General features: G+C 37.0%; 1 protein-coding gene across 1 annotated transcript in view; it reads right to left on the bottom strand.

The window, feature by feature from the left end:
• USH2A (usherin) overlaps positions 1-18,076 on the bottom strand; it is a 378,576-nt gene that overhangs the window by 95,903 nt on the left and 264,597 nt on the right. Inside the window, exons 43-47 of the mRNA XM_068153470.1 lie at positions 15,500-15,663; positions 12,968-13,177; positions 11,207-11,409; positions 9,313-9,425; positions 2,640-2,838 (exon numbers count right to left, since the gene is read on the bottom strand). Coding sequence (XP_068009571.1) covers positions 2,640-2,838; positions 9,313-9,425; positions 11,207-11,409; positions 12,968-13,177; positions 15,500-15,663 — 889 coding nt within the window. The remainder of the gene's footprint in view (positions 1-2,639; positions 2,839-9,312; positions 9,426-11,206; positions 11,410-12,967; positions 13,178-15,499; positions 15,664-18,076) is intronic.

The following is an 18,076-nucleotide window of genomic DNA, read 5'->3' on the forward strand; positions in this document are numbered from 1 at the left end:
ACTCCAGAATTAAAAGAAATTGTCTTGTACAATATCTGCAACAAATGACCTGGGCAAAAGAGAGACCTCCACAACCTGTTTGTCTGTCAGAGCTATGTATATACAATCTGTCTGCTTCTCACAGAATCACAAAATCTTAGGGGCTGGAAGGAACCTCAAAAGATCACCTTGCAGAGCAGGTTCACCTATACCAGATCACACAGGAATACATCTTTTGTAGACCAGTTTAACACCTGATGAACAAAAAACTTGCTTATTATTCGGGATCTGAGCATTACTTAAGCTGCTCAGTATTTAATTCTCAGTGGCATCTCTTTGCATTTGGCTCTACAATAAAAGTATGGTAAATAGCAGCTGGCACTGTGGATAAGAGGCTTTCTTTTCAGAACAAGTGTACACTGGTCAATGTTGCTTTTCTTTGCTTCTGACCAGCAGACTGTCAAACCTAAGGACCACATACAGTAGTATAAATGCTTCAGCATTACGACTGGCACAGATTGACAGAGGGTTGGCATGTAAGGTCTTATGTTGTCCCCATCACAGACTTTAGTTTAAGAGGAACGTGGGTGTGCCAAGAACTCTGTAGATATCTCTTGCAGACATTTGGGATGACTAGCATGGCTGCATATAGCAAACCAGGCAAAGCATTGGGCTGGGAATTTTAATCAATTCACCCACAAAAATTGCTCCCATGTCATTTTATGTGTGAGTGCTTCAGTTTCCTGTGGATCTTGCAGTCGTTTATTATATAGCCATTACTTAACAAATAGCATTCACTCCTAACCACAGCCTTTGAGAATACAGAGAGACCATTATAAGAAATTAATGCAAAATTAATTTGAAAAATTTGAAAGTCAGGAAGCTATAAAAATAAATGGACACTCTTCAAGTTCAGAGAAGCCTTTGCACAAAGACTGAAAAATTAAAAATGGAGAAAACTTTTTCACTTCCTATAATAAAAAATTAACTCATATGCATGCCAAGCTCTGTTCAAGAGTCTACCACAGGAAAGATCTGAAATAAGTTCATTTACCTTTTAGAATGAAGGGCTGCCTGTAATTCTCTTGCAGGATTTGAGAAATTCATATGGTTAGTACAGTATTGCTTTCAAGAGAACTCAAAAGCTAGAGCTGTGTTGTCTGGAATAATTTATATTTTGATTTGAACCCCTACAATAACTCACTCCTTTAATTACTGTCTTGTCTGACAGGGAATCTTGTGAATACATATTGTTTGCTTTAGTCACGGAACATGTGATGATGCTTTTGACAAATAGGGACACTATTTCATTACATTAAATCTTACTTTCAAACTAAGAGTTTTCTGCCTCATTTGTCAATAAAAACCATTACAGACTCCTGCTATACTATTGATCTTACTCCTAAACAGGGACTCATATGAAGATTAACCTGAAAATAGCCATAATTTAAAAATACATCTGACAAATCACAATGGATCCCATTCAGAGCTGCTCATCATTGTCATGTACAGCCACCCACTTGTAGCAGAATCTAAATAGATTTTCTGTACTAGAGGATCTTGTCATTAAGCATTTAGTCAAGGAAGAATGTGAAGGAGAAAAAAAAACACAAACAGCAAGACATGTTAATAACCACTATTTGCCAGAAACTTCACTGTTTTACTAGTAATTTTGGTATTCTGGGTGCACCTAGAAAACTTCCTATGGTTTTTAACTGGTCCTGTGCAATCACTTTGTTCCAAAAAAAAGTCAAATAAATACCATAATGTGCTCCACAAACACTCGAATACTTGAGCTGACAAAAAAATCTCCTCTCGTAGTTTGTAGTGTGCGACCTATGGCATGCGATTGAGCAAAATGATTGTTCCAGATGGGATGAAAAAGTAGACACAGAAGTCTATACACATACATACCCACCATGGAATTTGTCACAATGGGATGGGATCAGCAGACTCAAAAGGCTGGTACTGAGAGTCCTCAAACTTCCATTACACTCATTCTGTTAGATTTACTTTGGATCAGATACAGTCTGGTTCCTTGCGATGAACTTCTGCACTGTGCATGTGGAGCGAAGTTTTTTGAAGGGAAGGAACTTCAGGTGCATGGTGGGCTACAGACTAGTTGGGAACCTAAAGTCCCCATTTCATGTGTTTGAAGGGGTTTTGAAGCACAGCTTCTGGCTTAGTTTGCTGTGCAAGGGACTGGGTTCATGTATATTAAAATGACTTCTACTCTGAACCAGTGTGTACTAAATGCAAACAATATGAGGGTTCACTTTGGAATGGCACTATTGCTCCAATATGTTAATGCAAGACACATTCATAAATGCCAACCATTTAATTTCCTCTGAAAGGAGTAAAGAAGACAATAATCACAGATTCATGACACAGAATCCCTTGTCATCATCTGACTCTCATACACTGCTGGAGACTTTTGCACAGCTATCCCTGTACTGAGCTCAAACATCTTCATTTGATTTTAAAATATTCCATGATTTTAAAAAGTTTCCAGACACATACTCAAACCTTGATTTTAAAACCTAAAAAGAAGCAGAACCCTCCACTTCATTTTCTCTGACAACTAAATTGGTTTGGCTTACACACTTGTTCATAAAGTATAATTTTTTTATTGCATCACTAACTTAAGAACATAAATGTACCTTCAACTCTGGATGATAACACTCTTCTCCACAGATATTTTCATGCTTTTTACATTCTAATGAGATACACATTCCATTACTTTTGCTGCTTCTTGAAGTCTTTGATGGGGTACACCTCTGCCAAGCTTTACGTAAGAGTTCATATCCCAGGATAATGCCATTTGGCTGTCCTGGTGATGCCCAGCTGATTTGAAGAGATCTATAATAAGTAGGAAATTAACATCTGTTAAATTATTGAATTATAACAGTTCCATTTTATACTAGTTCACAAGGAGCATAGTATTTTGAAGTGTCCAAAATGTTGAATTTTGGTGAATTTCACACCTGCTTTAATAACCAAAAGGTATGAAGGCTTGAAAAAAGTGTCAATATGTGCTAGTACTCTGGGAAAACACATTCAATCTAAGTTCTTAAAGATTGTCATTTAAAAGACATCTCATTCATACTTCTGGAAACTTGTGTGTAATAAACTTTCTAGCATTTTACTTGTTTCATTGCAGTCTTAGCAAAAATAATTCACTATGCTTTCTATAGCAAATCATACATGAACTATTCTCAGGGCTGGCATGATCTTTCCATTCACAGATAGGAATCTGGGAGAGGATGGGCAGCTGGGGAGCAAAAGACACCCCTGTGTTGTCACTACTGCAGCTAATTCACATTGTACTCAGTCACCATTTAGATGACATTTGTATTAATCCTGCCTTTTTTTTTTCTGCATTCAAAAACATATCCCCCCTCCAATAAAAAAAAGAAGTGTGTTGCTTTGAAATGTGTTCTTGAGCACAGAATTAAAAGATATTATTAATCATAGCAACAGTAGGCACTGGTTCTCTTTTGTGCTTAAATATTTTAATTGGCATAAAATTGGAATTAAAAAAATGCAAGTGTTGATCAAAAGTAAGACTCAAAACTTCTGACTTTGAGCACAAAAGAATGACTGCAGCAGCCTGCAAAAGTTTGTCTATATGAAAATGAAATCCTATTGTTGATTTCAGATCATCAGTTTAAGGATGTATCTTAAGGGAAAATTTATGTTAAACTGTAGCAAGCCTATCACTGATGAAAGTGTGCAGATACTGGCTCCAAAACCTCACTTAATATTATCATGCTTTTAAAAAATACCAAACAGGACATTTGAAACAGAACTGTTCTCTGTCTTTTATAAGGTACATCTTTTATTTTATTTCAAAGGAAACTTTAATTTCTTGAATAATCATTCTGGAATGTTGCACAAGACACAAATTTCTTTCATTATGACTCTCTTTGGGTAGAGATCCACATGCTACATGTAGATCAATAGGAGGACTGACAGCATTGCGTAGTATATAGTCAGGCTCAAAATACCTCTTTCTATTCTCCATGTCCCAATTACACAGCCCTTGTCAGCATGCCAGTGACATCACAAATTAGCATTAATTTAAAGTGAAAATATTACAGTGGAACAGCAGCTGCTGAGATAAACTTTGACATCTTAACAGAATAAAAATAACTGAACTATTATTTCACTTGCTTGAGGTGTAAACAGAGGAATACACACAGCCATAAGCCTTTTACAGAACAGGAATTAATGTCACCTATGAACAAATAACTTCATAGGTGACTTGTAGAGTCAGCATTATCATTCCAAGGTCTTCATCTGAACCACAGATTTAATTCCTTATTCTGTACACGGCTATTTTATATTCACTGCATTTCCTACTACATGCACATGAACAGACAGTCACATACACACATCTACATTTAAATAATGTTACTGGAGTTACCTTAAAAATGCAAGAAAGGAAAATATATTGCATAAGCTTCAGACAAAGAATTAAAAGGAAAAGGAGGGTAGTACTTCAGTCTTTATAAATGCCATTGCAGCTCTTTCCTGGTCTTTGCACAGTATAGATCACAGGAGCAAAGAAAGCATTCCCAGTGACATTTTTGAATTATTTGCTTTCTGTAAATATCATTCAGATGCTCAAAGGTATGTTTTCAAAGTATTGTGTTAAGTTTTGCAGTTCTGCAAATCACACATTTCTCTAAATATTTTCACATTAGGCCTGAGAATTACTGCCACAATTTGAGCATTTTGTCTTTTCTGCAGAGCCCAGTGTGTATATTTTACTTTTAACAAGAAATCACTCTATTAAATTTATAGATGCACATTTGGGATACACTTAGCCTCATATTATGTAAAGCTACATAACAAAATTAAATGACATGGGAGTTCACTGACCAGTGCTACTAAAAGAGTAAAACTAAGTATGACCTTCCAATAATGGCTCACAGATAAGGAGACTCCTCTGCAATTTTATGAATGTTTCCACTATGTCTGCATCTTCTGATGTTTGCCACCCATGGCAAATTGTGGTGCTACTGAAAGCATCACAGCAAGAATAATCATAGAATCAAAGAATCATAGAATGGTTTGGGTTGGAAGGGACATCCAAAGGTGATCTAGTCCAATGCCCCTGCAGTGGGCAGGGACCGTCTCCCTTAGATCAGGTTGCTCAGAGCCCTGTTAAGCCTGACCTTGAATATACCTCCAAAGACTGGGCCTTAATTACCTCCCTGGGCGTCCCATTCCAGTGTTCCACTACCTTCATGGTAAAGAACTTCCTCCTAATGTCCAATCTAAATCTATTCTTCTCTAATTTAAAACTATTGCCTCTCATCCTATCACTACAGGTATTTGCAAACAGTCCCTTTCCGGCTTTCTTGTAGGTCCCCTTCAAGTACTGGAATGCTGGTATTAGGTCTGCCTGGAGTCTTCTTAAGACTGAACAATGCATAGTTCAGTTTATAAAACCTCAGGGTTTTTACAGGACTGCAGAGTCTTTTTGACGCAACTCATCTGAAGAAATAGCCCAGGTTGAGCGGAAAACTTCATTGAGCAGATACAGAATTAATGGGATATGATGGGCACTCTAATGTACCGCCAGCTGTATTACCGGAAGTGCATTTGATACAGTTGCAGAAACATGGGGATGAGACGATCCACTCTCTCCTTTTCTTCTTTCACTAGTTACTCCCTCTCAAATAAACTTAAGTTGTGTCTATGCTGGGAAATACTCACAGTCCAAACAAATAATTCTAGGCACAGATGAATGTACAACATCTGGCATGTGGAATATAATCCTTGTCTGCTCAGAAAAAAAACCCTTCACTTCAAGCATGTGTAATTTATGATGTAAAACATGCATAGTGAAAATACTGACAGCTTCCACCCAAAAAGAAAAAAAAAGGCAGCCTAGCCAGGCTCATAGAAAAGAAGTCCTTTGGACTACAAGGTTCATGAGGCATTGTTGGACTTCCAGGAGATACAAACTGATCCACAAAGGTGTATTTGCTTTCTTGCAGTGAGGGTTCCAGAACCGAACAAGTCTTCTCCAAGCCTTTGGTGTGACATGGGGTTGTTGTGACCCAAGCTTAGGACCTGACACTTTGCCTTTTTGAACCTTATACTCTTGGCCTCAGTCCACTGACCCAGCCTGTCTTCTGTCTAACTTGGTGTCATCTGCAAATTTACTGAGGATGCTCTCATTCCTCTCATACAGATAAATGATAAAGATATTAAAAAAAACTGGTCCCAAAACTGAACCCTTAGGAACACCACTTGTGACCAGCCATCGACTGGATTTAACCCTAAGTCTCTATCCAGTGAAGCGCATGCCCATCCAAGCCATGAGCAGCCGATTTCTCCAAGAGAATACTGTGGGAAAGTGTCAAAAGCTTCACTAAAGTCAAGGTAGGCAACATCTACAACCACTAAGCAAGTTATCTTGTCATAGAAGGAGATCAGGTTCATCAAGCAGGACTTGCCCTTCATGGATCCATGTTGACTAGGCCTGACCACCTGCTTGTCTTATTGTCCTGTATGCACCATGGAATGGCACTCAAAATTATCTGCTCCATGACTTTCCTTGGCACCAAAGGCTGTAGTTCCTTAGATCCTCCTTCTGGCCCTTCTTGTAGACAGGCATCACATTTGCTAATGTCTAGTCAACTGAGACCTCCCTGGTTAACTAAGACTGCTGATAAATGATGGAAAGTGACTTGGTGGGCACTTCCTTTGGTGGGCATCTGTATCCTTGCACGGATTCCATCTGGTCTCATAGAGTTCAGTGTGTTTAAGTGGTGTAGTAAGTCCTCTCAAGTTTTTGGGGCTTCAGACTGCTCCCCACCCCTGTCTTCTATCTTAGAGGGCTGGGCACTTTGGTCCTACACACAAAGAGAGAAGCAGAGGCAGCATCCAGTTCCTTGGCCTTGGTCACTCTGTTTCCCCTACATTCAACAGATGATGAAGATTCTCCCTAGTCATTATTTTGCTATTAATGTATTTATGGAAACATTTTTTGATGTATTTTGAGGCAATAGTAAGGCTTTGACCTTTCTAATTTTTACCCTGCACAGCTTCCTGAATAGCCTGCCCCTTCTTCCATAGGCCATAGACTTTCCTTTTATTCCTGAGTTCCAGCCAAAGCTCTCTGTTCAGCCATGCTGGCTTTCTTCCCCCAACAGCTTGTCTTATGACACAACAAAATGGCTTTTTCCTGCACCTTAAAGATTTCCCTCTTGAACAATGTCCAGCCTTCCTGGACCCTTTTGACCTTCAACCAGTCAGAGTCACTTGAGAGGCAGTCTAGAAGGACTTCAGGACTTAGGGCTTCAGGATTGGGTCCCATACTGTTTTCTATTTGAAGTTTGGCATTATAAAATAATAATTCCAGGACTGCGACCTTTTGTGCCAAGTTTCAGCCTGAAGCTGAGTTATTAACTGTGAGGGGTGGAAAAGTAAGGTATTTTTAATGGCTCCAGTGGTATAACCTTCATTAGAACAGTATGGATGGCGCTGCTATCAGAAAGACTTCTAAGAAGTTGGCTGGTGAAATTATAATTTATATCATGCAGCACCTTGAGGCAAATTTTAAAACAATTATTTGTGAATGCTACAAAGACATTATCCTACAGCATTCTCATCAATAATACAGCCCCCCAAACTGATGCAGAAGAGGGAAAAACACCATGATTCCAATTAAAGACAATAAACTGCACAGTCTGTATTATATCTCAGGTATCCCATGAGCCTATACTCTAGAATGTTGGGTGGTTTTTTTTCCTCTCTGCTGACAGATATTTATTAAAATGTCCTCTTGTCTACACAAACTGGGTTTTTGCCCAAGTTTTTTCCTTTATGAAGGATAAATAAGCAAAATTCATATTCAGCCCACTACCTGCTGAAGCTGTCAGCTGTAGTGTTTGTCATATTTCAATCAAAGCTGAAGCCAGCCAGTCATTTTTATACTGCACAATCCCTACATACTCGAGGACCAGAATTAATGAATTAGCTATTGATTAAATTCCACTCTAGCAAATCCACCGTGGCAAATAAATGAACTACCCGGGGCACGTGTAGGCCACGGCCAGACATGTCCGGGCAATCGATCAGTAGTTAGTATTCTTTTGGGATATAAGAACAGCTGATGATAATATGACATGTAGGAAAAAGCAGTGTAGGAACAGAGTCTGTTTCTGGCTGAGCAGATTATAAAGTAGGAAAGCATTTTTGATCCTTTTGCATTCATGTGTTATGACATATTTAGTCTATATATAATAGCAGAAACATGCATAAGTGTTTGCAGTACAGACAATACAGACAAAGGCATACATAAGTTAAAGCCAAGGGCAAAAGATGGGATCCTGAACTGAGTTCTTATCATCAAACAAGCTTTGACTGTATCTATATGTGTGACAGAAAAATAGCAAGCTTAATTTCACCCTCATACAGAGGCAAATGCTGAATTCAACCAAAATGTAGAAATAATAAACAGCAAACCAAATTCCTTAAGAGACTGAAGAAGCAAATCCAAGTTCCTGGGCAGTTCTGAAGGCTCAGATGTTAGATTTTAAATTTTTTATTATTACTATTAAGGAAAAAAAGAAAGATTTTTAAAGAAAATTCTTTTTCTAGAGAAGAAATACTGCTAAATAAGCATACTCTACCAGAAGTGTAATAAAATCACATGAACAGCAGCATAAACACAGAAGTCTAACTGTTTTATTGCTGGTGTAATTCTGAAAAATGTGTTTACCCAAATTAGTTTTAGTCTGTCTTTGGAAGATATGAACTCCTAGTCACTGAACATGTTACTGTTTGGCTGCTTCAAGGGACTGCAGATCTGATGGTCCCTTTACAATTCAAATGTCTGTCCATGCCTGTGGATGTAGTGGATAGCCAGATTGGAAACGGTGGTTCAAGGAGACATAGATATGCATGACTTTTAAGGTAGCTTACTAATTCTTGTTGTTTGTGATAGGTGACTTTTTTTTTACCCCCAATTATTCTAAGTTTCCATTATCAGCAGCACATTGCTCCCTGAGCATTAATCTTCCTCTTCTTAACTGACAGCAAAATGTGATAATTTTCATTCCTCTACACTTCTTAACTACTTCCACTTATGCTTTATTTATTATCACACCGTAGTGCTACCCAAATGGGTATGTACTATCAACCAAGAGTGAGCTTTCTTGAATTGCTCCTTTGGCCAAAAACTCCAAGACCAAAAATAATAACTATGAAAAATGTTTTTCAAGGTGTACACGTGCACATGATTCAATTCAAATTCTGGCCTCTACTCCAGATGAAAGTCTCTCTGATGCATGAAAGCCACCCATAGCATTGTACCTTGAGCCAATTATGTGAATAATGGGTGCCGACAGCTGCTTTGGCTCATCTTCCACAGTTGTAATCTGAGTCCCATTGCTTCTCACACAGGCATACACCGTGCAGGTTTCAATCTGATGAAGAAGAACATGTGTTTCACATACTCAGCCACAGACATTATTCAGATCTGGTAATTGCTCAGACTTCCCTTTCCACTCAAGATTTTATTATTTTCTATTTAAGAGATTCCACACTACTATGAAAATACTGCAACTTGAAGATATCTACCAGAGATATATTACATTTCCCCCACCACCATTAAAAAATACAAATATATATACCCACACACACATACACACACATATACACAGCCCTCTGGCACTAATTGTTCTCTATTAAATTATCACTCACAGAATTGCAGCAAATTTGTTTTTCTGCATGTATATGTAGAATATGGCACACAAAACTGAACATTTTACTTTGAGGCCTTGAGTAAGGTTCTGATACCTATCAAACATTCTTACACAAAAATAAGGATAATTTTTCCTTAATATTTTCTATCCTGTCATGTTTTTCCTGGAAAATTAAAAGTAAAAAAATCAACTAGGAGTCATATTCTTCAGTATGAAAAATGCCACAGAAACAGAACTCTTATTCCTTCAGTTCTTGAGATTTAACTAAATGAAGGTAAAGTGAATTAGTTAGTGAAGGATGGTAACTTTCTTTTGTCAACAGAGAAATTACTCAAAATAAAAAGGCACAAAAATGAAAGATAATGCCATAAAATTACCAGCAAGATGCACATGCATCCAAGATTATTTTTTCTCAAGGACACGAACAAAAAGAATCAAAATAAAATCAAATTGAACCCAATTTACTTTGGTTTTACCTATTGTATTATTGCAAACATAAGTCCAATATAAAGACTAGGAAAGCAGAAAAGAAGAATAATTAGCATCTCAAGCAACAGAAGGTGGCCATGGTAAATTAATATAGAGGGTCTGTAAGTGAGGCAGTACACTAAATTTGCATTGTTATTGAGAAAAGACAAATGCGTTTCCAAGTGGCATTCGGAAAGTCATATGTGTATTCATGGATAGAGGTTTGCTGTTTCAGAGGGGCTGGAACACAGAGATCTGTTATGGTATGCCTGTCTGTGATGTTTATTTATGGCATGTAGCAACTGGATGTAAATTTTCAGAATGAAGTACACATGATACTGCTAAGTCCTTCATGTATGTACTGCAATTGAAACCTGAATGAAATAGACAGGAATGGTTACAATTAAGTGTTTAACTAGATTTCTTAAATGTATTAATACAGCTAAAGTACAGAAGGATATTTCTTTTTATTATTATTATTATTATTATTCTGCACACACTATTATGCCTTTTATTAGATATATGAATAGAGAGACAAGGACTGAGAAAAGGAAAAGCAGCAAAAATATATTGTACTTAACAGCATAAAAAGTACTATGATTTCAGAGATCAGTTCTGATTCCTCCTCAAAAGAGAAAAAAAATATACAAGGATGACAAATGCAACATCATTATTTCTCTGTGATGACATATTATGCGTGCCTGATGTTTCTAAAACAATTGCAATTTTCTTTTAATGAGTAGGAGTAGAATCTTTGCCTCTTTGTAATAGATGTTGGGCCTTTGCTAATGTTGTACCACAGAACATTTAGGGGCTTGAAAAAATATAATTGAAATTTGTACCGTGAAAAGTGTACCCAGACTTAAAATGTTATGAAAATAAATGTATGCCTTGTATGTATATGCACACAAACATCAGTGCAAGCATATGTCCATATATGAAAAGAAATTAATGAAACAATATTGCACATGGAAATATACTTATTTTATGTAAAATGAGATATATTACATAACCAAGAAAAAAAATATTCTAACCTGTATATCATACACAGTGAAGGGAGACAAATCTGCTAAAAGAAAGGACCCCGGCTCGCTCATTCCGGTCTTGTACTGCTTATTATTTACATAGATAGAGTACTCTGTGACAACACCATTCGGGTTTGAAGGCGATGTCCAGATGACACGTACAGCTGTACTGTTGATGATGACAACCTCTGGAGGGAACATGCCCTCAGGCTCTAGAAATAAAGGAAGAAACTGAATAAACTCCAGCTGTCTCTGCAAAAGCACTTGTTTAACCAAATGCAGATTAGTATTTAGGTTTAGCAAAGGGTTCACTGCTTATCTGTTTTCCTCTGATGAAGTTATCACAGTCTGTAGTCTTCTGTAAATTGAGTTATTATACTCTCAGTTAGAAACCATGAGAGCTGATGTTAAAATGCTTTATACCAGCAGCATAGTGTCAATCATCAGTAGTATGTGGCCAGTGAGATATGATGATAAATTATTCACCCATCTGCACAGCCAACATACAAATATTATTTTTATGTCTTCCTTAATCCTAGCCTTTCCAAGAGAAAGAGAAAGAGAAAGAGAAAGAGAAAGAGAAAGAGAAAGAGAAAGAGAAAGAGAAAGAGAAAGAGAAAGAGAAAGAGAAAGAGAAAGAGAAAGAGAAAGAGAAAGAGAAAGAGAAAGAGAAAGAGAAAGAGAAAGAGAGAAAGAGAAAGAGGAAAAGAAAGAGGAAGAGGAAGAGAAAGAGAAAGAGAAAACAGAAAACCAGAACGTTTTGCTTTAAAAACAAGACCTAAGACAAAAATACTTTGCCTGGTGGAACACGAGGTTATCAGTCTTATAGCCAAAGCAATATGAAGCAATATGCAATATTGTCATTATGTAAATGGTTTTGGATGTTGATTACTGTAGGTAATGACGAAGTCTAACACTTATTTAAATTAAAAAAGAAAAAAAAACAACCAATACTTTCCTTACAGTTAAATTACATAATTATCTAAGCATGTCAGAAATAACCATGCAAAGACCTATTTTTATCACAAGAAATCATTTTTACCAGTTGAAAAATTGCCCTTATGATCAATTCTATTTTATAAACAAAAGGTGCTGACCTTTGGCATCAGAAAGGAAATGGAATCCTCACTTAAAGTGCTTTGCTAATGACCTGGAACACTTGTTTCTGAGGTAATGATATTATAATGTTTATAATGAGACTTTATAAAGCAAAAAAGATTAGAAAATCCATTCCAAACACATTTCAGATGCACCATTTTTAAAATTATTATTATTTTATCCTTATCCTCTCCTCACCTCCTTGCACTTGCCCACTGGAGCAGAAATTACTCTTAAAGAATTTTCTTAGAGGCTGAATTTACACCTAGAGTTTCTGGTGGCTCAGGAAAGGTCCCATGTATGACTGTCATGTCAAAAGCACACCGCTTCACAGAGCAAATCTTTTAAAAAACCCATTAATTGTTTCTAAATCCACAATTTATTGATATGAACTCAGTTCTAAACGTAGTGCACACAGATAGGAATATGCAGGAGAAGATGAGAACAAACTAGGTTAATATCTGCTATTAGAGCTTTTGCATCTGTCTCAGTGGGACCGTTTATTGATCTACCACATGATGACAACCAGCACTTAAGCATTTTAGCGTTTTAGCCCTTTTTCCTTTTATACCGGAAATTTTATAATGGAAGGATGACTGATCTCAACCCTCACAAAAATCAATCAATTTCATTCTCGGATTTTAAGCCAAGCCACATTCACTGCTAACCAACCTCCATCCGAGGTAGTCACGTGTACAACTTCACTGTCGATGCTGTGGGCTCCATTAAAAACTTGAAAAAATATCTGATGCTCTGTGTTGGGCTGCAAATCACCAATGACTATTGAATTTGCATCAGCTGGGATCCTCAGAGATCTTCTGTCATCGGTAGAATTCAAGAGGAGGGTATAATATGCCACATCTCCTTGCAATTCTTTTAGTGCTAAGAAAAGAAAAACATTGAGAGATCAGCTGGGAAACATAAAGTCAGCAAGTTTCTTATCAAGAACAGTTATCATGAAGAGGATACCAAATTGTATGCAGACACCCTTATTTGAAAAAAGATTCCATCAAGTGCCTTCAATGTCTCCCTTATGAGCAGGGATGAAGACTGCTCTTTCAAACGTGTCAAAATAATTAACAGTTCACCATCCTATTTAACACTGGAGAAAGCTTGCTTTCTCTAGACATCCCTATGAAGACAATGGAATCTGTGAAGTAAAAAACTTCATAGGCAAAGGTCTAGCAGTGGTGCATAAAAGGATGGCTTTCACTCAGATAGTAGGAAGAGAGCAAATCAGATTGCTGCATGGCACTAGCTTCAGAAGAAAATCTGAAAAATCTCTTTCCTTTCAAACACAACATGCTCCCACCCCAGAATACTGAATTCCTCCATTAGTCCACTAACCATGAATAAGGGACAAGTGTCTATGCCTTAAGTTATAGTCACACTTAACTTTACACTGATGGCCCTCTGGCAGCCATAGTGAAAATGAAAATCTATGTGTTACTACTTTTGAACAAGCATGATAGCATGATCTACATGTAAAGCTGTAATACATTCAGAAACATTCTGTTTAGAAGAGAAAAAAAACAAACAATTAATCACATTTCTTTCTAAAATGTATTTTGCCCAGTGCCAGGTTTCCCAGTGAATCAAATTAAAAAAACCCCAAAAACAGTACGGCTTTCTGGCTACACAGGGAAGGACATCCACTGGTCTGAGCTAGTGGATAAACAAGGATTCCAAGCAAGTATTTCCTCTCCATTTCAGTAACTCAGATGTAGTCTCTTATTTTCCCAGGCAACCAGCACCAGAACAAGAGGACACAGTCTCAAGCTGCACCAGGGGAAGTTTAGGCTCGAGGTGAGGAGAAAGTTCTTCCCAGAAAGAGTAAGTGGTCATTGGAATGGACTGCCCAGGGAGGTGATGGAGTCATCGTCCCTGGAGGTGTTCAAAAAGGGATTGGATGTGGCACTTGAAGCCATGGTTTAGTTAGTGATGAGGTGTTGGGTGACAGGTTGGACTTGATGATCTCTGAGGTCTTTTCCAACCTTATTGATTCTATCATTCTATGATCTTTCTTATCTGTCCTGTGTCAAATAGTTCTAAGTTCAGATCTGATCAAATGTAAGTAGGCATCAAGATGAAAAGAATAATTATGACAAAAACTTTAAGTACATATTGCTTCAGATGACACACTGTACCACTGAACAGGACTCAGCTAACTGGGAAAGAGTATTGATCAAAGCCAAAGGCATATTTTCAGATTTAATAATACACAGTTTTGTCATAGAAATTCTTAATCAAGTATGATATATTATTTTTATTTTAAGTGGTACAGATGCAAGTCCTAAATTCTTAGAAGTCAGAAGCCTTCAGTAGGATTTCCAGAAAAAGAAGGATATTAAGGCAACTTACATTAAGGACTTCCAAGTTCCAAGAAAATAATTTGAAAACAAATATTGTGAAAAAAAAATATGAAATGGGTATGCAAAATAGTTAATACTTTTATTGCAGCATAAAAAGTCATAAAATATGATAAATTATTTCAAATAATGAATGACTCTGTCTTGGCTTTTAGCATTCACAAACACATATGGAGGAAATATCTAAGGTATGGATGAAAATAAAACCAGACTGCATTACCTACATCTAGAAGGTCAGAGGTTTGGATTACTAAGATAATGAAACTGCAGTGAGCTGCTTCAGATCTATTACATTTGTCAGCTTTTATAAGCATGCTTACTTCTGGCATACAATTATAAAATAAAGGAACTGCATTTGTTGCAAATCAGCACCCAGACCTTCCAAAATCATTTGCATGCAAGTCTTGAGGAAATTCCCAAATGCTGTTTTAGCAGAGCAACTAAATTCATTTTAAGGAGCAGAGCAAAAAGAGAAAGGATATCCTCTCATCCTGACGGAAAGCGTATGCAAACTTTTATACAAAGAGATTAAATATACTGCAAATACAACAAGATTTTGTGTACTACTACTTAATAGATTTCTCATGAGTTTGAATTAACTAGTTATTCACTACTCTAATTCCGCAAAGATAACATGTAATAAATATGAACATAACTGAGAAATGGCAACATGGCAATATTTTAACCTATTTTTTTTCCTCTCCATTCAAGGACATTTAGGACTTATAATAATAATACAAGACAAGAATGGTGTTTCCTGTGAGAGCAAGGCAAAGCAACATAAGTGATGACAGGTTAACATCTAGCTACTGGAATAAATACTAAGCACACTTACTTGGTTTTGACCATTCCACTTCTACAGCAGTATGATTAACAGCACGTGCAACAAGGACACTTCCTTTCTCTGGCAATCCTGCTAATGTAGTAGCTATTACTTCTTCACTTGATGTATATCCTACCTCATTGTGCACTATGAGTTTGTACTCATACGTTGTGTACCTAAGACATTTTAAAAATAATTAAACAGGATGAAAAACGCAGACATAGGAAACATTTGCTGTAAACCTCTTGCCTGTGCCAAAGTTTTGTTGTTTCTTTTGTTTGCACCAATGAAGACTCTACAGGAGGGGTCTTCCCCCCCCCCCCCCCCCCCAATAATTCAGCATGATTAACATGATAACAAAAATAAAACACATTACTTCTTCATAGTTGTAGCATCTGAGGTGTTGAGAGATTATAGCTCAATTCAATATATAATGAGAGTAGCGGCAACCTGCCAAAATTTGGATCAGAATCTAATGAAATGAGGCTTTTTGTCCCCTCTTTTGGGAAACCCACTGGTTTTAACTTGTATAGTCTCAATTGTTAAAGTGATTCACCACACAGCCAGGACTCTCCCACCTCAAAAACATAAAAAAGGTGCACAGGAATACAAATTCATTTGAAAAAGTAACTTTCTTCATGACTGTGTATATTCATCTCAGATTTATTAAATACTTTGTATATATATTTTGTAAACCAAATGACTGTCAGTCCATAATTGATTTGTATCTAATGGCATATTAATTCATTTTATGAGAGATTTCATAAGCTCAAATGTAGTAATCACTTCATAAAAAGCCTCACACAAAACTGCACAATGACTGAAACACAGAATCATCTTGGTCAAATTTTCTCTGAAGCTGCAGCACCTTGAGATAGACATCTACCAACACACAAAAAAAGGAACATACAAGAAATGCCTAATGTTTAGAGATTTCACCGCAAAAAGTCGCTCACTTTAACTGCTTTACTCTAGCACCTCAGATTTTGCAGCAATCCATTCTGATTTGCAAAAGAGTTAAGCTTTAATAGCACCACTGAGAAAGACGAAAACTAACTAATGGGAGCTTACTAGCTCCAGCTTTAACCATATCCACTGTGAAACAGTGACAATAAACATACTGCATCTTGTTTCCCTCTCTGCATTTTCTGTCACCTCTGAACATGCAGTGTTTCCTTGGACACTGTAGCACACATGAACAGGATCTAGTTTTGCAATTTAATGATGAGAATTTGAGATTAATTTTTGGATCCTTATTTCCAACAATGAAAATAAAAGAAATTTGCTTTAGCCTACCAGAAATGAAGAAACCATCTGAAAAAAAAATAAATAAATATAAAAATAGACTTCATTCAGGAATAAAAAAAAATAAAAATAAAAATAAAATCACTAATTGTGAATCATGCTTGAATCATGACACAAATGAAAATACATGCTGATATATGGATTTTCTTCCTGTGAAAAATAAGGCTTCAGTCTTTCTGCAGCATCTTCTTTCCAGCCACAAATTTGTCCTAAAGTTGTTGACTGTATAAACATAGCTGCAGGTTGCAGAACCCTCCACAAAAGTAGTATTCAGGTGCCTCCAAGGGTTAGGCACACTTTTCTGGCCACAGCTCGTTCAACCCAAAAGGTCATTGTGGCTAATGACTTGTCACTGAGGCCCTGTCAGAATATATTCCCTCTCTGAACTGTTAACATAACTATTGCACACATCAGTGCTACTGAAATGAGCTAAACTAAAACCAAAGGAAATTCTATGTAGAATTTCAAAATGGTTGAAAGAAATGGACACTTGAGCAGGATTGGGTAGAACAACTTCATGATCAGTTATTGCAACGAATGAAAATGAGCAGTGACTTTCAGCAAGCGGGCAATGGCAAGCCAGACGCAGTCGAGCCCTTGGCTTGCTTCAGTCTATACAACAGTCAGGAGTAGAGGTCACATTCTATTCATTGTATTCAAGAGGGATGCTCACACAGCTTTTAGCAAAGTAGAAGCAACATACAGCCCTCCTAAAGAATGCCAGAACACAAGCAAGAGAGAACACACACATCCTTAAACCATCCACATCCTTAATTTTTCCTGAGACTTCACCTACGAAGAACCAACATAAAATCATCTGTTACAAGTTCTTAATGTGTATGTATGAGTGTCTCAAGGGTGGCAGCCTTGACTTGAGATGTGGAAACTAAGCTTGACAAATGCCTTGTTCTAAACCACACAGTAGGTCTGTTCCACACTAAGAAACAGAACCTATCTTCCACTTCTCCACTCTCAATACTCTGCATTTGAATATAAAGGAACTAACACAAAGCTCCCCTTAAATTAGATCTGCAGAGAGTGTGATAAATACTCTTGTCTTTGTAGACAGCAATGCAATTGTTAATTTGCACTGTTAAAACCTTGTAAGAAAATCAGCGCTGAAACCTAGTTTCAAATATTTCCCAGATACTACTTCTCAAGCTTTTGTCCTGCCTGTGCTATGACTTTGCCAGCACCCCAGTCTAGAGCATGTGTATACACAAATGGTTTAACTGAATGAACATATCGGTGCTGAAATTTCAAAATACCTTTATTTGTTTTTCG

Source organism: Melanerpes formicivorus, unplaced genomic scaffold, assembly GCF_026170545.1.
Source record: "Melanerpes formicivorus ecotype bairdi unplaced genomic scaffold, bMelFor1.0.p_v2 SCAF_26, whole genome shotgun sequence".
Lineage (NCBI taxonomy): Eukaryota > Metazoa > Chordata > Aves > Piciformes > Picidae > Melanerpes > Melanerpes formicivorus.